This window comes from Moschus berezovskii, chromosome 12, assembly GCF_049115385.1.
Source record: "Moschus berezovskii isolate FMDL1 chromosome 12, NW_MosBer_1.0, whole genome shotgun sequence".
Classification (NCBI taxonomy): Eukaryota; Metazoa; Chordata; class Mammalia; order Artiodactyla; family Moschidae; genus Moschus; species Moschus berezovskii.
The window spans coordinates 30,995,517-31,022,581 of record NC_142471.1 but is presented as its reverse complement, the minus strand read 5'-3'; the positions used below and the strand labels follow the sequence as shown (position 1 = coordinate 31,022,581).

Sequence of the window (27,065 nt, the reverse complement as noted above, 5' to 3'; positions counted from 1 at the left end):
TTTTCTCCCCCAAGTTGTCCAATTGTAAGAACTATATAAACACACACACCGACTCATATACAACTGGAAAGAAAAAAAAAATGTCATTTTTTTTCTTTTCTTTACATTTCAATTTTCTAACATGAGTTCCAAGTTTAACAAAGCCATTTAAAAAAATGTTCAGTTCAGTTCAGTTCAGTTGCTCAGTCGTGTCCGACTCTTTGCGACCTAATGAATCACAGCACACCAGGCCTCCCTGTCCATCACCAACTCCCGGAGTTCACTCAAACTCATGTCCATTGAGTCGGTGATCCCATCCAGCCATCTCATGCTCTGTCATCCCCTTCTCCTCCTGCCCCCAACCTTTCCCAGCATCAGAGTCTTTTCCAGTGAGTCTACTCTTCGCATGAGGTGGCCAAAGGATTGGAGTTTCAGCTTTAGCATCAGTCCTTCCAACGAACACCCAGGATTGATCTCCTTTAGAATGGACTGGTTGGACCTCCTTGCAGTCCAAGAGACTCTCAAGAGTCTTCTCCAACACCACAGCTCAAAAGCATCAATTCTTCGGCGCTCAGCTTTCTTCACAGTCCAACTCTCACATCCATACATGACCACGGGAAAAACCATATCCTTGACTAGACGGACCTTGGTTGGCAAAGTAATGTCTCTGCTTTTTAATATGCTAAGGAGCCCTTATGAGGGTGAGGGTAAAGCATCAACCTGCCACAGTTTCCTATATGAAAGGTTTAATTATACACAGAAGAGCCCAATGGCTGAGCTTGCTACTCCACCTACTACATAGTCAACGCAAAAAGTATGAGCCCTCTCAAGTCAGCTATGTACATGTCCCAAGTGATGTACATTACTTGCAGTCACTGCTGCTATAAAATTAAACCTCAACCTTTAGGTGCTTAAAGGAGATGGTTAAGAATTGATAGTTTCTGCATCTAAAAAAACTGCAACACTGACCTCCTTATTAGTGACTAGGATCTTTCACATTTAGTGTAATATTCCACAGGGTAGGATTAAATCTGTAATTTGGGAAGGAAAAATGGACTATTTTAAATAATTTAAAGTTCTTTCTGTATACTTAGAGGCTTAAAATCTTTCACCATTTAAGATAATTGACATATTTATGTAAATGCTTGACATTTACATAGTAGTAAAGTAGTAATAAAAAGTAGTAAAGACAACATGTGGGAAGTGGGGAGTTCAGAGTATTTGGTCACCTAAAAAGTAGCAATGCACAGGGTAGGTCCTAGGAAACAAAGAGTTTAGTTCACTCTTTTTTATTTTTTAGCTGTGTCACTCAGCTTGCAGAATCTTAGGTGCCCAATCAAGGACTGAACCCAGGCCCCAGAAGTGAAAGCACCAAGACCTAACAACGGGACAGCCAGGGAAGTCACTTAGCTCACTTTCTTACAGTAAAGATGAGTATCAATCAGGCAAATAAACAAAACCTGGAAAGTACTATCACAGATTCTCAATTTAACAATTCATTATTATATACTGCAAAGTTGACAGTGAACTATAATATACAGACTATATATGAAGAATGAAGAACAATTTTCTAAGATTTAATATGAACTCTAAAGATTTTAACAGATGATTCATTTACAAATTCAAAAATTTTATCAATAAGCTATTATATTCAAAAGCCTATTCATATAGTACTGTTACAATAAAAATTCTGCCTTAAGAGTTTTCTTTTACATACTCTGAATTTCTTCCAGTGGAAACAAGAACATTGTGCAATTATACTCAACTAAGATTTTTTTTTTCCCCCTCAGGCTTGTATTTTTATTTATTTATTTTTTTGGTAATTAATTTATTTTTTATTGGAGGCAAATTATTTTACAATATTATATTGGTTAGTTTTGCCATACATTGACATGAATTCGCCCCGGGTTTACAGAAGTTCCCCCTCCTGAACCGCCCTCCCACCTCCCTCCTCCCTTTATCCTCCCTCTGGGTCATCCCGCATGCCAGCCCCGAGCATCCTATAACATGCATCGACCCTGAACTAGTGATTCGTTTCACATATGACAACATACGTGTTTCAATGCCATTCTCCCAAATCATCCCACCCTCACCCTCTCCCACAGAGTCCCAAAGACTGTTCTATACATCTGTGTCTCTTTTGCTGTCTCGTATACAGGGTTATCATTTGCATCTTTCTAAATTCCATATATATGCGTTAGTATACTGTATTGGTGTTTTTCTTTCTGGCTTACTTCACTCTGTATAATAGGCTCCAGTTTCATCCACCTCATTAGAACTGATTCAAATGTATTCTTTTTAATGGCTGAATAATACTCCATTGTGTATATGTACCACAGCTTTCAACTAAGATTTTTTAAAACTTCTTTTCCTACACTTAACTTTGGATATTATCAGCTAAACTGAGGGCTTAAAGGGGAACACTAAATGAGCATGTCTTAGAAATGCTTTAAAATTCCTTATTTACATAGCAAAAAATGTGTTAAGCAAAATTCAGACCTTTGATTTAACTCTCAGAAGTTAGCTTATTTGCCCACTAACATAAGTAAAAATCATGATATTATTTTATTAGGTATGGTGAAAATCTTATGATATCATGTATTCAAAAAGACTATAAACATCCTGAATACAAACTTAGATAAGGGTATCTTAGGGTCCTACATTTTTGCCATGAATCAAGGCAAATTGGAAGTGGTCACACAGCAGATGGCAAGAGTGAACATCGACATTCTAGGAATCAGTGAACTAAAATGGACTGGAATGGGTGAATTTAACTCAGATGACCATTATATCTACTACCGTGGGCAGGAATCCCTTAGAAGAAATGGAGTAGCCATCATGGTCAACAAGAGTCCGAAATGCAGTACTTGGATGCAATCTTAACAGAATGATTTCTGTTCGTTTCCAAGGCAAACCATTCAATATTACAGTAATCCAGGCCTATGCCCCTACCAGTAACGCTGAAGAAGCCGAAGTTGAACGGTTCTATAAAGACCTACAAGACCTTTTAGAACTCACACCCAAAAAGATGTCCTTTTCATTATAGGGGGCTGGAACGCAAAAGTAGGAAGTCTAGAAACACCTGGAATAACAGGCAAATTTGGCCTTGGAGCACGGAATGAAGCAGAGCAAAGGCTAATAGAGTTTTGCCAAGAGAATGCACTGGTCATAGCAAACACCCTCTTCCAACAACACAAGAGAAGACTCTACACATGGACATCACCAGATGGTCAACACCGAAATCAGATTGATTATATTCTTTGCAGTCAAAGATGGATAAACTGTATACAGTTAGCAAAAACAAGACCAGGAGCTGACTGTGGCTCAGATCATGAACTCCTTATTGCCAAATTCAGATTTAAATTGAAGAAAGTAGGGAAAACCACTAGACCATTCAGATATGACCTAAATCAAATTCCTTATGATTATACAGTAGAAGTAAGAAATAGATTTAAGGGACTAGATCTGATAGACCAAGTGCCTGATGAACTCTGGACGGAGGTTCGTGACATTGTACAGGAGACAGGGACCAAGACCATCCCCATGGAAAAGAAATGCAAAAAAGCAAAATGGCTGTCTGAGGAGGCCTTACAAATAGCTGTGAAAAGAAGAGAAGCAAAAAGCAAAGGAGAAAAGGAAAGATATAAGCATCTGAATGCAGAGTTCCAAAGAATAGCAAGGAGAGATAAGAAAGCCTTCCTCAGCGATCAGTGCAAAGAAATAGAGGAGAACAACAGAATAGGAAAGACTAGAGATCTCTTCAAGAAAATTAGAGATTCCAAGGGAACATTTCATGCAAAGATGGGCTCGATAAAGGACAGGAATGGTATGGACCTAACAGAAACAGAAGATATTAAGAAAAGGTGGCAAGAATACACAGAAGAACTGTACAATAAAGATCTTCACGACCAAGATAATCACGATACCATGATCACTGACCTAGAGCCAGACATCTTGGAATGTGAAGTCAAGTGGGCCTTAGAAAGCATCACTACAAACAAAGCTAGTGGAGGTGATGGAATTCCAGTTGAGGTATTTCAAATCTTGAAAGACGATGCTGTGAAAGTGCTGCCCTCAACATGCCAGCAAATTTGGAAAACTCAGGAGTGGCCACAGAACTGGAAAAGGTCAGTCTTCATTCCAATCCCAAAGAATTCATGGGGTCGCAAAGGGTCGGACACGACTGAGCGACTGAACTGAACTGAACATTTTACTTTATCATTTCTACTATTAATGTAATAAATCACCATCATATTACATTATATCGGTGAGTCCTTCAAATCAGAAACAGTTATGTAAAAGCTAAGCTTGTTTTTTTAATTTATTTACTAGTTTTATTTGGCTTTGCCAGGTGTTAGTTGGAGCAGATGGGATCTAATTCCCCAACCAAGGATCGAAATTGAGCCCTTTGCAAAGCCACTGGACCACCAGGGAAGTCCCAAAACTAAGCTTTTTGATCACTTACTATGCGTCAGGCACCCTGCTAGGTAATTTATGCCTATTACTACATTTAATTTTATTAATAAACTATAAAGTTATGGTGTTTTGAGTTATCATCTCATATTACTTGTGAAGAAACTAAAGCTCGAAGAGTTGAAGGCCATTCAATATGAAAGTAAAGAACCAGGTCTAAAATTCAGATCTTTGCCTCTGAAGATTATACTACTAAAAACTTTATTTATATTACAGTCAAAACATTTCAGTGCATGACATTAAAAAAAATTTAATAATGAGATTAAAATAAATATTTATGCCTGTAAAGATGCTATGTTTTCAGCCTGTCCAAAAAATAAATAAATAAATAAATAAAATTAATACAAACCAGAGTCAGTTCAGTTCAGTTCAGTCGCTCAGTCGTGTCTGACTCTTTGAGACCCCATGAATCACAGCACGCCAGGCCTCCCTGTCCATCACCAACTCCCGGAGTTCACTCAAACTTATGTCCATCAAGTCGGTGATGCCATCCAGCCATCTCACTCTCTGCCGTCCCCTTCTCCTCCCGCCCCCAATCTTTCCCAGCATCAGAGTCTTTTCCAGTGAGTCTACTCTTCACATGAGGTGGCCAAAGTATTGCAGTTTCAGATTAGCATCGGTCCTTTCAATCAACACCCAGGATTGATCTCCTTTAGAATGAACTGGTTGGATCTCCATGCAGTCCAAGGGACTCTCAAGAGTCTTCTCCAACACCACAGTTCAAAAGCATCAATTCTTCAGTGATCAGTTTTCTTCACAGTCCAACTCTCACACCCATACATGACCGCGGGAAAAACCATAGCCTTGACTAGACGGACCTTGGTTGGCAAAGTAATATCTCTGCTTTTTAATATACTATCCAGGTTGGTCATAACTTTCCTTCCAAGGAGTAAGCATCTTTTAATTTCATGGCTGCAATCAGCATCCGCAGTGATTTTGTAGCCCAAAAAAATAAAGTCTGACAAACCAGAGAATCAAGCAATAAAGAAAAGTAAGTTTTCTCATATAGGGTTATGTCTCTTAATGACTTCCGTCACTCAAAATTTATTCACTGAAAGTCTTTTAAGTCACACAGATTGCTGGAGATACTAAGGACACAGAACAAGGAAATAAAACAAAGTGCCTGCCCTCATAGTGCTTATATTTTAAAGAATACACAATAATAACAGAAGAAAAATATTACAATAATAAATTATAGTAACAGGCTAAAAAGGAAAAATAATTATTCTATCAACTCAACAATTATTCTTTTCTAATATTTATGTACTTTATCTGTGGCTATGCTGGGCCTTTGTTGCTACAAATGGACTTTCTTTAGTTGTGGTAAGAAAGGGTCACTCTGCTTGCAGCCTGTGGGCTTCTCATTGCGGTGGCTTCTCTTGTGGCTCCTGGGTACAGGCTCAGTAGCTAGAGCACACAGGCTTGGCTGACCAGCTGCATATGGAATCTTCCTAGACCAGGGATCCAACTCATGACCCCTGCATTGGCAGGTGGATTCTTTACCACCAGAGAACTTGTCAACAACTCTTCTGAATAAAAGTCATGAAAATATAAAGATTAGAATTATTCTTCCCTAACATTAATTATAGGCTTCGCAGGTGGCTCGATGGTAAAGAATCCACCTGTCAAACAGGAGACGCGGGTTCAATCCCTGGGTCAAGAAGATAAGCTGGAGAAGGAAGTGGCAACCCCCTCCACTGTTCTTGCCTGGGAAATCACATGGACAAAGCAAATCCCAAGGTGGGCTACAGTTCATGGATTTGCAAAGAGTAGGACACGACTGTATAGCAGCAGCAACATGAAGTACATATCATATTATCACCTTTGAGCTATTTCAGGAGTTTATAATTATATGTTATATATAGCAATAATTCTTATATATAAAAATCAAAAATTAAAATCAACCCAGTAGAGATGAAAAATGAAATGTCACCCCATCATAGTCAGTTTCGTAATATTTATAGACTGATTCCATGGACCACATGTATCTCCAGTCCTGAACTGTCCTTAAAATAAACTGCAACATCTTACCTGTACACTAATTAACAATGAATTAAATAAAATTGTTGGCATATGTTTATTTTATATCTGAGAGTCATGATTTTCCCTTCTAAGAATGTTAGCCTGTAAGAGTACTATGATTATTCCCATTTTACAGAAAAGGAAACTGAAACTTGAAAAGGTTAGGTAACTAGTTCAAGTTTATACTTCTCCAGCTTTATATACTACACAACACATCACTAAGCCCCCCACCACTATGCGATGTTAAGCTAAAAATTTACTATTTCGTTTTTCACATTTACAAAATATCTTATCACCAAAAGTACCAAAGAAAACAGAAATACTCTAGAAAAGCTTGTCTTAAAAACCATGGCAGTTGACAGTACCACTATACCATTTAATTGGCAGAGACCATCTTCACTGTCCAACTAATCAAACAAAAAGTCTGGTGGTCCATTGGTTAAGAATCTGCCCACCAATGTAGGGGACACAGGTTTAATCCTTGCTTCGGAAAGATCTCACATGTTACATGGCAACTGCGCCCTTGCCCCACAACTACTGAACCACAGCTAGGTCTTACCACCACAACTACTGAAGCCTGTGTGCCTAGAGCCCATGCTCAGCAACAAGAGAAGTCTGCACACCCACTTGCTACAACTAGAGAAAGTCCGCACACACGAGCAAAGATCTAGTGCAGTCAAAAATAAATAAATAAATCTTAAAAAAAAAAAAGCTTTCCCCATTAAAAAATAAGTCTAGGCATTCACCTCTGCACCAGAAGAGGTCCCAACTTTGCTTTTCAGTTCCAAAAAATAATTAATCAACAAGACGCTTATTTAAATGTAATTACAAATAGAATAACAGGAAACAGAATCAAGCCAAAAATTTTAGCCCCTGGATGAAATAAGGTCCTGCTATTTCCAGTTTTCCTTACTGAAGCACTTGTTGCTTTACTATTAGGCAGGAGAAACACAATATCAAAGTGTGACCATGTTTAACTTCATACCACGGGACAATGCATCACATTAAGGTTCATAAATGTAAAAGGTACACTTTTTTTTAAATAAAGTGCATGCTTTATGATATGTAGGTATAGATTTATACTATACAACCTCAGAGCACACCAGAACTACTGAGACAAAACCAAAGGCATGTTTTACTAGTGGTGGCAAAAGAATCCCTGAACATAGTTATAAAGTATGCCTTAAAGGACAAAAAATATAGAAAGAGGGAAAGAGAAAAGAGGATGGTGAGCTAAGGAAGAAAGAGAAAATATCGGTTATTGCTTTACATTAAAGAATCTAACTTAACATAGAAGGATGTCACAAACATGAAAAATATCATTTAGGAAAACAAAACACTACTTTTTTAACCTTAGTTTACTACAACAGTCATTCACAGTCTAATTTCAACAAAGAAAAAGATTACCAAAGAAGCAAGATATTAATTCATACTTAATTTTTTCAATTGCAAGGAGAAATTCACAATATGAAGAGTCAACTTTATTTTGTAAGATTCAAGTTAAAATTATTAAAATAGGCACTAAAAGAAGCATTCTTTTTAGGGACATAAAAGTTTGACAAGATTCTGTGTTGCATCACCATCTGCCACATCCTGCTCTGATATTTATAAATATAGTTGTGCTATTGATGTTTCTACAACTGCTCCAGGTGTAAGGCATTAGAAGGGAGAACTCTCTTTGATCACTCCAATGTCATTTCTTCTCTTTAGATCTAAGCAGTCTAGACTGTTCCCAGATTCGCAGAGATATATCTACTAAAACGCCTTTTAATCTCTAAATAGTTTTTTCAAGTGAAATTGGTCAGAAAATGAAATAATCAGAATACTATTTATTCATATAGGAAAGCCACATAGACTGGTTTCTTTAAAAGAAAAAAAGGTCTACAAAAATAAAGATGAGAATCTCGATTTTCATCAATTTTTATTTCTAAATGCTATTGTTACTAAGACACAAGCCCTTGTGTCCAATGCACACTGAGGCCAAACAATACTAAATGTCAGAGTTTGGAACAAAGAAAGGTTTACTAAGGGCCATGCAAAGAGATGGGTGCTTCATGCCTTAAAAACCCAAACTCAGGATTTCCCTGGTGGTCCAGTGGTTAAGAGTCCGCCTGCCAGTGCAGGAGACCCTGGATCAATCCCTAGTCAGAAAAGATCCCATATGCACTGGTGCAACTCAGCCTGCACTCTACAGCCTGTGAGCTGCAGTTACCGAAACCCACACCTAAAGCCCATGCTTTGCAACAAGAGAAGTCTGTACGCTGCAACAAGAGAAAGCCCACATGCAGGAATGAAGATGTAAGGCAGCCAAAAATAAATATAAATAAGCAATTAAAAAAACAAAAAACCCAAACTCCCCAAAAGCTTTCAGCAAAGTCCTTTTCTATGAAAAGTGAGGAAGAGTTTAGGTTAGTCCTAAACTTCTTGTTATTAGGTCATGGTCAGGTAACAACATTCCTATAAATCTCCACCAAAGAAACATTATTCTATATTCTGACGAGAAAGGACCAGACCCCAAGGCACAACTTTGACCCTCTGAGGTCAGGTCCTGGCTAAGAGGAGGCAGCTCTCAGTTGGTGGCTCCCTCAGGGCAGGGTTACCAAACCCTGCCCAGCTGACATCTCTGCGGGTACAGGTGCCCAGGACCCAACTGGCCCTCAGGCTTCTCAGGCCACCCACACAGCGGAGGCAGGTTCTGTAAACTGTTACACAGGCAGAAGAAGCTGCCATTAGGTGGCAGAGGCAGAGATTGGGGAGAGGTTCACTGCCACCTCAAGGCCTGGGCCCGGCCAATAGTGGAGCCCTGCAGGACACAGCCTTCAGCCTGTTCCCTGGGCGCCCCAGCTCACTCACTGACCTGATGTTGGCTGAGCTAAAGGTCAGGATAAACTCTTACCTTACTCTCTGACTGAGGACCACTACTCTGTTGGTCATAAGGTGAATGGGCCCACTAATGGCCCCTCAGTGATGGATAGTCACTTGGGGGAGGGAACTACTGCAGCACTGACCAGTGGGTGAGCAGGACCACTAACAGTTCAACATAACCACAGCCTGGTAACAAGATGCCGGGAAAACCCACTGTGTGTTAAGGGCTGTGCATAGCTGTGCTCTATTATGTTATGACCTAATTGGAAATGTTACAAGGTTCCTAAAATACCAACATTACAATTCTGGGTTGAACATGTTTCTATTCAATCCAACATTAACTGTAAACTTCATAAAAAATGTTTTTAGGTATTCAGTATATAAAGAGTTTGGGAAAGCTTTAAAACAATTCTGAAAACTGATAGATTAAATGATGTTTGTATGAAAAAAAATGTACCATTCCTAATACAAACACTTCATAGTCATACTGTATAAAACATAAAAATACTAGCACAAAATATTTCTCTCAAAATTAAAAAAAAAAACCATACACCTTGGTTAAAATTTCAATACAAAGGCTTATTTAACTGGGAGAAAGATGAGAAATACAAAGACTAAAAAGTCAATAATCAGAAAATCACGTGAGGAATTAGAAGGATATAAGAATTCAAGAAAAGATCAAGTGAAATGTTTAATGCTTATGTGAAGAAGAGAATCAAATCTATCACTGATGGATTTATATATATGTATAAGGAAGAAAATTTATAATTAGGAACATATTATACTTTCTAAAGAAAAATGTAGGAGAAAGGGCTATTTGACAAGGAACATGAACAAATTTAGTAGTTTTCAATAAATGATTTAAACTACAGCAAAGAAAGAAGCACTATTTGATCCACAAGACCTTTGCTTCAAATGAGAAAGAAAAATGTACTTTATTTAGAAAAATGACAATTATTAAAGTAATAAGAAAATGATTACCCTTTATTATTGTAGAAAGAATTATAAAAATCCATATAGCCTCAACATTTCAGGGGATGAAAGAGAGAATAATTGATTCCAAAGACATTATATTCCAGGTAACAAAGACTGAGTAGGCACTTAAAATATTTGACTAGATACTCAGAATATATCCAAAATGACAAAATTTTAACAAGTATAGAACATTAGAAAAATCAGTAAATCAATTTGTGAGGGCACTTCCCCAGTGGTACATGGATAAAAATCCGCCTGCCAAAGCCGGGGACATGGGTATGATCCCTAGTCTGCGAAGATTCCATATACTGTAGAGCAACTAAGCCCATGTGCCACAACTACCAAGCCCACACTCTAGAGAAGCTGCAAGCCACAACTAATAAAGCCCATGAACCTAGAACCTATGCTCCAACAAGAGAAGTTACTGCAAGGAGAAGCCCTCACACTGCAACGAAGAGTAGGCCCTGCTTACTACAATCAGAGAAGGCCTGTGCGCAGCAACAAACACCCAGTGCAATCAAAAATAAAAAATAAACAATTTTAAAAGAGTGTATAGGAAGCTTAAAAACAGTGAATTTATATAACTTAAAACCATATAGGAATACCACATGTATCTGGTCATCAGGCTTCTGAAAAATTCAGTGAGTCCAAAAAAATATGAACTGTCAAGAAGCAAAAAGATATCCAAACAAGAAAAACTGCCTGGTAGTTCAGAGGTTAAAGCGTCTGCCTCCAATGCAGGAGACCCAGGGATCGAACTCCAGGAAGAGCCCCTGGAGAAGGAAATGGTAACCCACTCCAGTATTCTTGCCTGGAGAATCCCATGGACGGAGAAGCCTGGTGGGCCACAGTCCACAGGATCGCATAGAGTCGGACACGACTGAGCGACTTCACTTCACTTCACTTCAAGAAGCATGAAAGAAAGAGTTGGTTTACTCAGAGCTGTATTTAAAATGATGGCCACTTGATTCTCTGACAACCTCCAACTCTTCCCAAATTGAAGCAGACTGTAAGAAGTAGAGAATATGTGAAATGTAACATATGAACAAGTCAAAACTAAAGTCCACTAAGGAGGAGGAGGAAATCTCCAGTAAGGAGAGCAATCAGATGTTTCCAGTTAGAACATCTGAGTTCTAGTGATGACCTGCTTTGTTACCCACCATGACATTTTATCTATGTTATTTAATTAGAATCTTATCATTAAAACAGAAACTACATATTTTTTCCTGTCTCATAGGCTGTCATGAGGCTCTAAAGGTTGAGCAAGTATACAACACTAGTATACAATAAAGATTGCAAAGAAACAATAGTTTATAAAAACCAATAGCTCCAGCATAAGAATAGAAATCAATAGGCCTTAAAACAGTGACCAACTTTTTAGAATTCCAGCCCAGGAACAAATATACCAGACTTTTATATATATATAAATATATGTATTTTTATATATGTATATTTTCTATATACATATATATACATATGTATGTAATGACAAAACAATAATTATGGAGCAATTGATGACCTAGGCAGCTCCAAACTCTAAGAAGCATTAGGGAAAAAAAACAACCATCAAGAATACCAAGATATTATGTATTATAGGAATCACAGAAAAGAGGAAAGAGCAGAAAGAAAAACTGAAGATATAAGGTCAAAAACATCCCAAATTGATGAAATACATGCACCTATACATCGAAGAAGCTCAGTAAATGAAAGAGATCCATACCAAGATTTGATTAAACTATCAAAAGACAAAGAATCTTAAAAGCAAAGAGAAGCAATTTGTCAAGAATAAAGGGTCATCAATAATAGTAAACGCTGATTTTTCATCAGAAACCATGGAGACCAGAAGGCAATGATACGACATACTTCAAGTAATGAACTGTCAACCAAAAATTCTACACAGAGCTAAACTATCCTTTAAGAGTAAAGGATAGTGTGCTCCCTGGGGGCCTACTGGTTACGATTCCAGGCTTTCACTGTTGTGCCCCGGTTTCAATCCCTGATCAGGGAACTAAGGTCCTTCAAGCCACATGGTGCAACCAATAACTAACTAAATAAATAAGAATAAAGGATAAATTAAGACATTCACAGATAAAAACAAAAGTGAAAAGAAGCTGCTAATAGTAGACCTGACCTATAAGAAATGCTGAAAGGAGTCGTTCAGATAGAAGTGAAAGCACATCAGGTAGTATTGGGTTGTCCAAAAAGTTTGTTCAGGTTCTTCTGTAAGATGTTATGGAAATAACATGCAACAATAACTTAAAAACATATCAAAAAAAAAAAACAATGATGAAGGTAACTACATAGACAAATTTAAAAACCAGTATTACTGTACTTTTGATCTGCAACTCCTCCTATAGGATTTAAAAGGTAAATGAATTAAATAGTAACTGTAAATCTATGTTAATGAGCGCACAATGTATAAAGATATAATCAGTGACAATAATATAAAGAGGGAGGATGGAGATATAAAGGGGCAAAGTGTTCATACTACTGAAACTAAGCTGATACTATTTAAACTAGGTTGTTCTAAGTTTAGAATGAAACTGTAATTCCCCAAAGTAACCACCAAGGAAATAACTAAAACAAATACAGAAAAGGAAAGAAGATGGGAATCAAAATGGAACCATACCAAAAAGGATATATAACAAATGAGTACTTGTCATGAACTGTCTAACCTCCAAGAATTGAAAATGCAACTGTACTTGGAGGTTGGGGCTTTAAAGAGGTCATTAAGTTAAAATGAGACATTTATTATAGGCCCTAATCTGCAAGGAGATCCAACCAGTCCGTCCTAAAGGAGATCAGTCCTGGGTGTTCATTGGAAGGACTGATGTTGAAGCTGAAACTCCAATACTTTGGCCACCTGATGCGAAGAGCTGACTCGTTTGAAAAGATCCTGATGCTGGGAAAGATTGAGGGCCGGAGGAGAAGGGGACGCCAGAGGATGAGATGGCTGGATGGCATCACCAACTCAACGGACATGGGTTTGGGTGGACTCCGGGAGTTGGTGATGGACAGGGAGGCCTGGCATGCTGAGGTTCATGGGGTTGCAAAGAGTTGGACACGACTGAGCGACTGAAATGAACTGAACTGAACTGAATCTAATCTGACTGGTGTCTCTTTATAAGAATTAATAGAAACACACAGAGACACAAGGGGTATGCACAGAGGGGCAAATATGTGAAAAGACAGCAAGAGAAGAATGGACCCAGAAGAAACCAAGGAGCCAACACCTTAACCTTAGACTTCTAAGCTTCCCTGATCTATGAAAAAGTTAAATTCTCTTTTTAAGCTGCCCAATCCATGATGTTATTATGGCAACCAGAGCAAACCAATATAGTATTTAATTGAAATTGTATACTTTTAACTCTTTATTAGATTTTTAAATTTTGATAGGCCATACTGTATATTCTTAATGTACATAAGTGTAAGATTTTTAAAAAGAAGAGTTAAGTACACTTGGATTAAACAGATATTAACAAAATTTAGAAAAAAAAAACAATAACCTGTTCCATTTTGTCCCATCAAACAAAAGAATATTTCAAATTTCTGTTTCCAATAATACTTCTCTGAAGTGGTTAGAACTATTAGGACATCTCCTTTAATGTGTGATAAAACTGGGTACAGTTAAATGTAAATTTCACTCTGACTTACAGCTCTGTTCTTATCAAGTCCACATTCGTGATGTCCATCCAACACTGTGACATGAAACTAAATATTCTTTCAACAAAACCATCTGAACATGTAATACTTTAGATTTTACTTATTAGCAATAACAGACGTTGAGATGTAGAAGAATCCGTTTCTAGCTCTGCAAAATATTTATCTACCTTGAATCTAAATTCTTGTTTTAGTATTCCAAATGTTTATTCAATCATATCCTTTGCATTGATAGATTCATTACATATACTATCCATGCCTAAAATGAACATTATTTCAAAACACTTCAGAACACAATGGTCACTGCAGTTTGGGCTGTCAAGCTGGATTCCAAGTAAGTTACAGTTTTAGTAAAGTCATTGAGAAAGTCCTATTTAAGTTAGCTGCCCTTTCAAAGTGACCTTCCATCCCTCTTGAGATATAAAGCAGTCCCATCACACAGCAATGAGTCATTTGTTTGTTGTATGAGTTTCTCTTAGCCTCTTTATGGCCTCTTCAAGTATCATCAAACACTTATGGAGAAATGGCATATAAATTTTTGTTTTACTGTAATCTTTCTCTGCATTCTCTTCAATGTACATTAGACAAGGACATTCTTCTTGTATCACATCTTTAAAATATTATACTGCAGGACATATTTTCTAGGTTCAGCAATAATTATAGCCATCTTTTAGGCACATGTTCAAGGAGGCAATCTTCTTCCATTTTTTTAAAGTCAAAAATCACATTAAGTGCATCTGAACATTTAAAAAAACGGAAAAGTGACCAAACATCCACTATGAAAGTATCAATCTCACAGGTAAGCAAATCACATCACTTTTTTGTATACAACATGTGCAGGATATTTAGAAGATAAAATCTTTTTATTTTTATTAGTAAGTTTACACTAAACAGAATCTGTTAAAATTTAAATTTGCACTGTCTGTCAAATATGCAGATAAGAAAAGTCTAAAAATTATATTTGGGCATGATATCAACAATATCATGATATCTTAATTTGTTTTATGCTGCCTGTAGTTTGATTAAAATCTTCAAAACATGTTTTAACAAATTAAATTATCTAAGAGCTAATGGGAACATTTTCCTATTGACATGATTTGTCACATCACTTATATCAAAGTGTGATTGCTGATAAGATCTGACAGAATGAGTTCTACATCGTCAAGTGTTAACCTTTACTCTCCATATGACTTTCAGTTCTTCTTTAATAGGGGTGATGATTTTTGCTAGTAACTTTCCCTTTTAATGTTTTAGCATATCTTTAATATAGCTACCATGCAAGTTATTGTTGTTAAAATACTGAACAAGGAGAAATCGACCTAAACCTGGTATTGTGTGGTGAAATTACCTTAAAGCCCTGGTAGACTCCAAGTACTTTACAAGCAGGCTATACCAGAGGACACAGAACAGAAAGGGTCTACTGACCAAATTAAGATGTTGAAATCATAGATGCATCCATCTAAAATACACAGCAAAAAGAAAGGGAAAGTGTTGGAGTAAGTTAATACTCAGGGTCCTAACAAATGTAAGGACCACACCACCTGAATGTTCACATTATCTGCCTTTAACCTCATCTGACTGATGATAATGGTATAGGTAGGAGAAAAGGGCCACAGTTTGAGCAATGGGGCCCAGAGACGGGAGTCCCTGGCAGAAACTATTAAAACAAGGAAACTAAGTCTTGGGAAATAACCTGAGTAGTCATGGCTTTATTTACCTTCCTGAAGTTATATACCTGTGAGGCCAGAAATAAGGACATAGTAAGTTTCACTAATGAGTGATCTTTCGAGGGTAGGTATAACTTTCAGCCTAGTATTATATGATCATAATGTGGTTTTTCCATCCATTTCGAGCTATAAGTAACACTCTTGTTTGTTATAGCATAGTTTTTTATTCCATCTTCAACAGTCTTACAGGTTACAGACTTACTTGCTATTTATATTTAACAAATCATATCAATATTGCCTGTTTCTCAAGCTACTTGTTTACTACTTAAACTTGGCAGTCCAGGGGTTAAGACATTGTGCTTCCACTGAAGGAGACAAGGGTTTGATCCCTGGTTGGGAACTAAGATCCCAAATGGTGCATGGCACGGGCAAGGGAAAAAAAAAAAACCTGTGAGTTTTATCTCAATCTTAAAAGCTATCAGTTTACTATTTATGAATTTCATCTATCTTTATTTTTCTTATCTTTACAGAAGAACTGAATTATTTTCAAAATACCTATTACAAAAGATCACACAGGAAACACATATTACACATGGTATGTACTAACAAAAAATATATAGAATTAAATGGTTTATGAGTACTTTGATGATGACTGAATTCCTATCATAGAGCTTGGCCCTATTTTAGATCTACAGTTCACAGGACCTGGCAGACATTCAGTTAGCATAGTTACACTAAACTCATATTTGCTGCCCAGTATTTGCTTCTCAGTCACCCAGAATAATAGAGAAAATGGAAGAACAATCCAGTTGTTCTCTGAAATGAAGGAGAACACAAATGGATAAGAAAAGAAGACCAAAGCCCAAAACCAACCAATCAAATGCACTAACAGAAAACAAAATCTGGAATCTGTCCTGATGGGCCATCTCTAGCTAGACTTTTTAAACAGTTTACAGCTCAACCTCATTCATGCATCACATTAGATTCAAGCAAGGCTTTATCAAAACTGTTCACATTAAGGTTCTAAATACTGTATCAAATTTTACTTAAACCTTAGAAGACACAGCTTATGACACCAGCTACTACCGAGCACAATGATTAGCACATAGCAGATGCCAATAAATATTTATTTATGTATAAACCAATCAATTATTTCCATTAATGACTGCCGTGGAAATCTGAAGAATTCTCCTTCTGAAGAAAAGGACTTTTATAGGAACATTTTTCAAATCTCTCTGGCTACCCCAAAGATAAATTATACTTGGGCAATTATGTAGCTGAATCGTCAATCAGATGGAAAGGAAAAGCACTCTCAAAATATTAGGGGAACTAAAAAGCCAAATAACATGCTTAACTGAAGACTAGATTGAAACAATATTTTTAAGTGGATGAGAGCCACAAATCTGGTTGTTCTGTCCATGGATGGGTAAGTTTACAGTTTGCTAACTAAGTAAAATGGGGGGAGGGGGAGAAGCCCTGCAACCCTAGTGGTTTACAAACTTTCCCTTAAAAAGCAGTATAACTTTTTTAAAATGTTCATTATCTCATTAATCCTTATGACTTTCATTTGAGATACGCATTAAACTCCACATTTACAGATGAAAGGCCCATAAAAGTTGCGCATGGTTTCACAGCCAGTAAAGCAACAAAGTTTGAACTCAAACTCAGTTTAATGGATTCCCATAGCCACAAGAGAAAGCCTACGTTCTTGTGGCCTCAGTGATTGTTACATAAGCAAATGAAATCTAAAACTTTAATAAAGCTGATACTACTTCCTATTGAAGCATTTCTAGAATCTATTTTTCAATTTATTTTTAAAATACGGTAAAAAGACATATACAAAATTTATCTTTTTAATCATACAGTGCAATAGCATTAGATATATTCACATTGTTGTACAACCAAACTATTCACCTCTAAACTCTTTATCTTGTAAAACTGAAACTCTATGCCCAGTAAGCAGTAAGTCTTCGTTTCCTCTTCTTATAACCCCTGGAAACTACGTTCTACTTACCATCTCTATGAATTTGACTAATTTGGGTACCTCATATAGGTGGAATCATCATTATTAATACTCCTTTGACTAAGTTATTTCACATACTGCATACACTCAAGATTCATTCATTTGTAGTATGTGTCATAATTTCCTTTTGCAGGCAGATGCTTTAACCTCTGAGCCACCAGGGAGGCCCTGAAAAGTATACCACTGTATGCATATACCACATTCTGTTTAGCCATTCATTCACTAAAGGACATGTGGGTTGCTTCCACTTTTTAGCTGTTGTGAATAATTCTGTCATGAATACACATGTACATATATATCAATACCCTGCTTTAATTCTTTTGGGTATATAACCTGTCTCACCGTGCTCTGCCTGATATAACAAAATATCATAGACCAGATGGCTTGAACAATAGAGAACTTTTTCTGGAAGCTTGGAAATCTAAGACTGAGATACAGTTGACATGGCAGCCTGAGAAGACTAACAAAAATACCTAAGTACAAAAAGTAAACTGTCTTTTTTCTATTAACCTGAACTCACAAAATGACTACTGGAATGTTAAACAAACAAACAAACACAATCCACTGATAAATACAAAGATCTCATCTCCTTAGGCCATTGAACACAGTATTTTATAACCTAAAATATTTTAATACTTTAAATGATCAAACGATTAAATTTGAACTTTGATAGTATGCAGGATAATTATAGTAAATGTCTAAATTTAATAAAAGTTCAATCTTTGACAACTCTCCACATCTTCAGCCCATAATTAAAACTGCAAGGGAAAGCATTAATCAATTTTTTAAAAAAATCAAAATGACCTGAATCCATGAGAGTTAACTTGTGATTGCAATTACAAGGATTCTGAGCTAGTTTACAAATTGCAGAGGTAGGAACAGAGATTTATAAAGCTCTTCCTGTTCTTCATAATTGGAACTTTAAGTAGAACACTAACATTACCACTTAAAATTAGGTTACACTGGTAAACTGAAAGAGTACATGTCAAAATGAGTTTGTCCGATTACCCACTGTACGATGTATACAGATACAGACACAGATGCATAAACTTATACATATACACAAATATATAGATATATATGTATTTATATATACTACAAGAAAACTTATAGTATCCATAAGAACACCCATTCTAAGTACTATAAGAAATGCAGAAGCCATAAAGTTTAATTATATTACAAAAAACTAAAAACTTTGGCAGAGTAAAAGATGTGAAAAGTCATTAAAGTATAAAGGACAAATGAAAAATACTTCTAATTCCAAAAGAGGAATACTATTTATAAAATATGCAGAATTTCTACAAATCAATAACATGATACATTATAAAATATAACCAAAGGATTCCACAAGTAATTAAGAAAAATATACAAATAATAAACATTTAAAACCAACAAAAATATTCTACAGCAAAAAATATAGATTAAATAATTATGAACAATGACCAAAAGTATCAAATCATTTTGAGCCAATTTCTTTTACCACCTTTAAAATAATTAACTAACCTGGGCCACTTTAATTGAATTCTGGGTAGAGCCACCAGCATGATATTCAACTTTGAATTTTTTTACAAGTTCATCAAACCTACAAGGAAATCACAGTAGAAAAAAGTTAGCATTTGTCAGTTGTCACAATGCAAATTTTTCTGATCAGAAGCTCATTAAATTACATTTAGTGAAATTTTTGAATTACATAATTAAGTTGAATAAATGAATTAAAATGCTATATGAAAACCAACTTTGCTAAATTTCCATACTTAACAAATTGTTTTCCACAAGTGTAAAATTATGAGACTTTAAAATACATAGGGTGACCATAATTAGACATTAAATACAAGGTAAAAATAAAAATTTGTAAGTTATTAAATATTTATAAGCAATGAATATTTTCCTACTTTAAATGTTGAACTCTAAAATTCTTACAAATATATGTCCTAATAAGTTCAAAAATTTTAAATATCATAAAGGCTACTGTTTTATAACTTAAAGAATTACAAAACCACATGGAGTTGCATGATTCTTAGGAAAGTTGCTTGGTGACAGTTTCTGTATCTGCCAAATAGAGAGGCAGAGAGAGAAGATCTAAAGCTTTCATACTTCATTACTATGGCATCTGATAAAGGAAGATATATGTACTAATTACACATAGTACTTTTCATACAAGGTGATGCATGTAAATCCCTAGTATTACACTCAAAGGGCTAAGTAAACTGATTAAAATGTCTCAAATTACATGGCGTTTAATAATCTAGATGACAAATCAATATTCCCTACTACCCATCTCTAACATGTTGGATGCTGTGGGAGATAACCAAAGGGCATAGGCATAAACTTTATTTTAAAGGATTTATATGTTTTGGAGAGACAAGGATGAATATGCATAAAAAAAGAGAAATTTTAAAAATACCAAGTTATCCACAAACAAAATGTATGCAACACAGACAGCAAAGGTTACAGAAGATCAGAGAAGAGAGACTGGGATGTAAATACGGTACTCAAGAAAGATACCAGTCTTAGTGCTATTTTCACAACTTTAAAATTTTAAGCTCAGAAGGAGGTTTTGTACTCAAATGAAACCTTTCACAAAATACAAAAAAGGATAACTATAGAGATGGCTACACTAGGAACAGGGAAAACAGAGTTACTATACCCACTTCTATACTTCAAATTGCCTTCAAACCCCATCTATAAAACCCTGAGATGTCAATAAACACAATTAGCAAAGCCCAAACTATTGACAAGGTGGCTAAGTGGTAAAAAATCCACCTGACATTGCAGGAGACACAGGAGACGCATGTTCAATCCCTGTGTGAGGAAGATCCAATGGGGTAGGAAATGGCAACTCACTCCAGTATTCTAGCCTGGGAAATTCCATGGATAGAGGAGGCTGGCGGTCACAGGAGTCAGACACAACAGAGCACACGCTAGAAAGTTTTGACAACAGTATCTGTATACCACTAAGAAGAACTTACAAAAAAATGATCTTAATGACCCAGATAACAACGATAGTGTGCTCATTCACCTAGAGCCAGACATCCTGGAGTGCCAAGTGGACCTTAGGAAGCATCATTACAAACAAAGCTAGTGGAGGTGACAGAATTCCAGCTAAGCTATTTCAAATCCTAAAAGATGATGGTGTTAAAGTGCTACAGTCAAAACACCAGCAAATTTGGAAAACTCAGCAGTGGCTACAGGACTGGAAAAGGTCAGTTTTCATTCCAGTCCCAAAGAAAGGCAATGCCAAAGAATATCCAAGCAACTGTACAATTGCACTCATCTCACACACCAGCAAAGTAAAGCTCAAAATTCTCCAAGCAAGGCTTCAACATTATGTGAACCGAGAACTTCCAGATGTTCAAGCTGGATTTAGAAAAGGCAGAGGAACCAGATAGCAATTGCCAATATCCATTGGATCATAGAAAATGCAAGAGAATTCCAGAAAAATATCTACTTCTGCTTCACTGACTACACTAAAGTCTTTGACTGAGTGGATGACAACAAACTGTGGAAAATTCTTAGAGATGGGAATACCAGACCACTTGACCTGTCTCCTGACTTCCCTGGTGGCTCAGATGGTAAAGTGTCTGACTACAATGCAGGAGATCTGGGTTCGATCCCTGGGTTAGAAAAATCCTCTGGAGAAGGAAATGGCAACCCACTCCAGTACTCTTGCCTGGAAAATCCCATGGATGGAAGAGCCTGGTAGGCTACAGTCCGTGGGGTCGCAAAGAGTCAGACACGACTGAGCGACTTCACCTTACCTTACCTTTTTGACCTGCCTCGTGAGAAATCTGTATGCAGGCTAAGAAGCAACAGCTAGAACTGGACATGGAACAGAGTGGTTCCAAATCGGGAAAGGAATATGTCAAGGCTGTAGAGTGTCACTTTGATTATTTAACTTATGTGCAGAGTTTATCATGCGAAATGCCAGCTGGATGAAGCACAGCTGAAATCAAGATTGCAGAGAGAAATATCAGTAACCTCAGATATGCAGATGACACCACCCTTATGGTAGAAAGTGAAGAGAAACTAAAGAACCTCTTGATGAAAGTCAAAGAGGAGAGTGAAAAAGTTGGCTTAAAACTCAACATTCAGAAAACAAAGATCATGGCATCTGGTCCCATCACTTCATGGCAAATAGATGGGGAGACAATGCAAATAGTGAGAGACTTTATTTTGGGCGGCTCCAAAAGCACAGCATATGGTGATTGCAGCCATGAAATTAAAAGACCCTTGCTCCTAGGAGGAAAAGCTATGACCAACCTAGACAGCATATTAAAAAGCAGAGACATTAATTTAAAGACATAAGTCAATCTAGTCAAAGCTATGGTTTTTTCAGTAGTCAAGAATGGATGTGAGAGTTGGACCATAAAGAAGGCTGAGCGCCAAAGAATTAATGCTTTTGAACTGTGGAGAAGGCTCCTGAGAGTCCCTTGGACTGCAAGCAGATCAAACCAGTCAATCCTAAAGGAAATCAACTCTGAATATTCACTGGAAGAGCTGATGCTGGAGGTTAAGCTCCAATATCCAGCCACCTGATGCCAAGAACCAACTCACTGGAAAAATCCCTGATTTGGGGTAAGATTAAAGGCAGGAGGAGGACATAAATCACAGCAGGATCCTCCAAGACCCACCTCCCAGAATATTGGAAATAAAAGCAAAAATAAACAAATGGGACCTAATTAAAATCAAAAGCTTCTGCACAGCAAAGGAAACTCTAAGCAAGGTGAGAAGACAGCCTTCAGAATGGGAGAAAATAATAGCAAATGAAGCAACTGATAAAGGATTAATCTCCAAATTATACAAGCAGCTCCTGCAGCTTAATTCCAGAAAACTAAGTGACCCAATCAAAAAATGGGCCAAAGAACTAAACAGACATTTCTCCAAAGAAGACATAAAGATGGCTAATAAACACACGAAAAAATGCTCAACATCCCTCATCATCAGAGAAATGCAAATCAAAACCACAATGAGATACCATTTCACACCAGTCAGAATGGCTGCTATCCAAAAGTCTACATGCAATAAATGCTGGAGAGGGTGTGGAGAGAAGGGAACCCTCTTACACTGTTGGTGGGAATGCAAACTAGTACAGCCACTATGGAGAACAGTGTGGAGATTCCTCAGAAAACTGGAAATAGAACTGCCATATGATCCAGCGATCGCACTCCTGGGCATACACACCGAGGAAACCAGAATTGAAAGAGACACATGTACTCCAATGTTCATTGCAGCACTGTTTATAATAGTCAGGACATGGAAGCAACCTAGATGTCCATCTGCAGATGAATGGATAAGAAAGCTTTGGTACATATACACAATGGAGTATTTCTCAGCCATCAAAAAGAATGCATTTGAATCAGTTTTAATGAGGTGGATGAAATTGGAGCCAATTATACAGAGTGAAGTAAGCCAGAAAGAAGAACATCAATACTGTATATTAACGCATATATATGGAATTTAGAAAAATGGTAACCTGAACCCTGTATAAGAGACTGCAAAAGATACATAGGCATTTAGAACAGTCTTTGGGACTCTGTGGGAGAGGGTGAAGGTGGAATGATTGGGGAGAATGGAATTGTAGCATGTATATTATCATAAGTGACCAGTCCAGGTTCGACGCATAAATTTTCCTCTGTTCAAAAAAAATAAAATAAAATAAAATCAGTGTTAAAAAAAAAAAAATAAAGGCAGGAGGAGAAGGGGAAGTCAAAGGATGAGATGGTTGGATGGTATCACCGACTCAATGGACATAAGTTTGAGCAAGCTCCAGGAGTCGGTAATGGACAGGGAAGCCTGGCATGCTGCACTCCACAGGGTTGCAAAGAGTTGGACACGACTGAGAAACTGAACTGAATGGAATAATACTAATCTATTGGAAGGACTGATGCTAAAGCTGAAACTCCAATACTCTGGCCACCTCATGCAAGGAGTTGACTCACTGGAAAAGACCCTGATCCTGGGAGGGATTGGGGGCAGGAGGAGAAGGGGACGACAGAGGATGAGATGGCTGGATGGCATCACTGACTCGATGGACATGAGTTTGAGTAAACTCCGGGAGTTGGTGATGGACAGGTAGGCCTGGCATGCTGCGATTCATGGGGTCGCAAAGAATCGGACACGACTGAGCTACTGAACTGAATACTTACAGGAGAGAAGAAAAAGTACATATTCCCAGATGCAGATACATGGGAGTTGTGACAGTCTGGGAAATGTTCTCTTCTAATTACTTTCTAAACTATGTATCAGCTAAGAATGATACTGGAGATTGGAAAAGAAGAATGAGTGGACAAAATAAACATTAAGTGATTAATTGCTCTATCTGTTTGAGGTCATTCCACTTTCAAAAGCCAATTTCTCTAAAAAGATATGTCCCTTCATCAGAACCTGTGAATGTAACCTTATTTGGGGAAAAAAAAAAAGTGGGGGGTCTTGCAGGAGGTAAAGATTTGGGGATCTTCAGGAGGTAAAATCCTCCCTCTTGAATTACCCAGCTAAGTCTAGGATCCCAATGCCAGTTCTTCTTACAATGGACAAAAGAGAAGACAGAGGTGAAGATGGAGACAGAGATTGGACAGATGAGCCCAAAAGCCAAGGAAGCCAAGGAATGCCAGCAACCATCAAAAGTTGGAAGAGACAAAGATTCTCCACTAGGCTCTTCAGAAGGAGTGCAACTATGCTAACACCTTGATTTCAGACTTTGGCTTCCCAAGAACGTTGAGAATAAATTTCTGTTAAAGGCCATCCCAGTTTGTTGTTGCTACAGCAACACCATCCTTTCTCACTATCTCAAGGATCTTTCCTTAAGTTGTGTCTTATCTGCTCCATCGTTAATTTCTTCCTTCCAACAACAAATAATCAAACAGACATAATACTTCTGTAATAACTCGGGGGTGGATTTAGTACAGATACTAAAATCACAGTAAACCAATGACATACTGCACTGTTTACTTTGTTTTTGTTATCAATTATCCCAGCACCATCCAATAGAACTTTCTGTTAGTAGTGGAAAGTTCTGTATCTGTGCATCCACTAGCGAGCTACTGAATGCCTGGAAGGTAGACAGTGTGATTGATGTTTTATTTCAAATAAAAATTTAAATTTCATTTAACTTTATTAACTTATACTTGAACATCTACAGCCTCAAGGCTAGCGGCTACCTTCTAGACTATTATGGTTTAAAAAGAACACTAGCTTTTCAAGATGCTCTAGAGAAAAAGAATTACAAGACCAAATAAGCATAGGAAATTGTGCGTTCTATTCTCATCTTGAAGATTCATACTGTATATTAGCATATTAAAAGCACTGAGATATCTGAAACAAAGAAACATGTTTTACTTATTAAACATACAGGATCTTAGAACCCTCTGAGGTTCTAGGGTTATGTTCCATAGCTAACATTGATGTAATATTTACTACATGCCAGAAGCTACGGTTTTAAATATTTTACCCAAATCATTTTTTAAAATGCTCAATACAAGTTTATAACATGGGTACTACTATTCAGTTCAGTTCATTAGCTCCTATTTTTTTCCATTTCTTTTCAACAAATACCTACATACTACAGTATGCAGTATTCCAAATTTCGGTCTGATAAATCCTGATGAAATTCTGATAGATGACAAGGTAGGTCCATTTCAAAAATGTTTAATTTTTCATTTTGATTTTTTACTGTGTGTATGCACTGATTCTACTAAACAGTTAAACATTCTTCAACATTCAACATTCTTCAACATTCAACATTCTTCAACATTCAGTCTACTTCTTCAAAGTAGACTTATACTACTGACACTTTCCATATATTTCAATAGAGAAATATTAAGTAACCAAAATATATGTACAATATGACCCAAGAAAATTACAATATGTATGTGTATACTGCAAGCAAAATTACCCAATATACGTGTGTACTAAAAAGGACCTGGAAGGTTACAACCAAGGTGTTAACAGTGGTTTACTCCAAAGTAGAAGCAATTACAGATCTTATATACTTTTTTTGATTGTGTAATAAGCATAGAAACTGTTTGTAGTAAAAACATTTAAAAAATCTACTTCATCTTATAATGGAAGAAAATAGCAGTTTTTCCATACAACCATACAAATAGAACTATATACAAATCAAAACACAGAGCAGAGAAGTGAGTGGTTCTGAATGAAAGAGGCAGGGAAAGAGTAACATCTGAAGTGGAATTTGATAGATGTGGGAGAAAAATATTCAGGGCTAAGGATAAAACAAAACTCTAACATATTCAGGGAAATAAGTTATACACAGACTAAAATGTAGATAAAAATCAAAGTAGTAAAAACTGACAAAAGCGGTCTGCCAGACTAATAAACTTCAATACTATTCAGTAGGCAACTAGGAATTATTAAAATCTATTTACTGATAGTGTGAAAGGTAATTTTATTTTTAAATGATAATAGCACTCCTCCAAGAACAAGGTAGATTAAAGGGAGGCAGACTGGGACTTCCCTGGGGATCCAGTGGCTAAGACTCCACGCTCCCAATGCAGGGGACCAAGATTCAATCCTTGGCTCAGCAAACTAGATCCCACACACCACAACTGAGCAGCCAAATAAATAAATAAAGTATTTTTAAGAAGAGTGGAGAGAGAAAATCACATCTCTTGAGGAAAGAAAAAGAACAGAGAGAGGGAGAAAGAGAGGCAGATCGCAAGCCTTTGGAAAAGTTCATACTTAAAGTCAGATGCTGAGCCAAGGGGCTGGAGGGAAGTGATCAAGCTAAGGAATCATTTCCGAAGTTGAAGACATCACATGTGATAAATAACTGGAAATGAAAGATGTGTCAGAAGGAAAACAATCCTGAGACTTCTACTTTGGATTACCAGTTGGATGGTGTTAAGAAACGAAAGACAAGAAAGAAGAAAAATCATATGGAAAAAAGGGAATTCCTAAGTAGGGGATTATCAAACCTAGAAAGATTTATGTTTAGGGAACTAACTGCACTGAGGAAAAATTTATTTTCTTTAATATCTTGCATGGATTGGGCACATTTTCTCTACACAATTTTCTAGTTGATACAAAATCTCCTAATTTTATATGAATGTTCCACATTGTCTAAGACAAAACTATAAATGCACTCAGTGGAAAATGCCAGGAAAAGGACTGTATATCTTTAATGAAAGAACAAAGTTCTTAACAAAGTTAAGCTAAAATATTAACAAGCCTCAAAACCATGATTAAAACTTTATAGGGATATAATCAATTATATAAAAATCCTAAATATTTTCTAGGTTATTTAGAAATAACACAGTTTATGATATCTTTACATTTGATGGAGAACTTCAATATGTTTCAGAATGTGATTTTTTTTTCTATAGGGAGCAATGTGTCTATTTTTTTACTTTATAGATACATTCTTACTTTTTCCTTTCTTTGAGCTT

At 36.7% G+C, this 27,065-nt stretch overlaps 1 protein-coding gene across 2 annotated transcripts in view; it reads right to left on the bottom strand.

Annotated features, from left to right (window-relative positions):
- The window catches only part of ADK (adenosine kinase), a 566,284-nt gene that overhangs the window by 365,538 nt on the left and 173,681 nt on the right, over positions 1-27,065 (bottom strand). For both annotated transcript variants that reach the window (XM_055425401.2, XM_055425402.2), the window contains exon 4: positions 19,168-19,246. In XM_055425401.2, the coding sequence (XP_055281376.1) occupies positions 19,168-19,246 (79 nt within the window). The remainder of the gene's footprint in view (positions 1-19,167; positions 19,247-27,065) is intronic.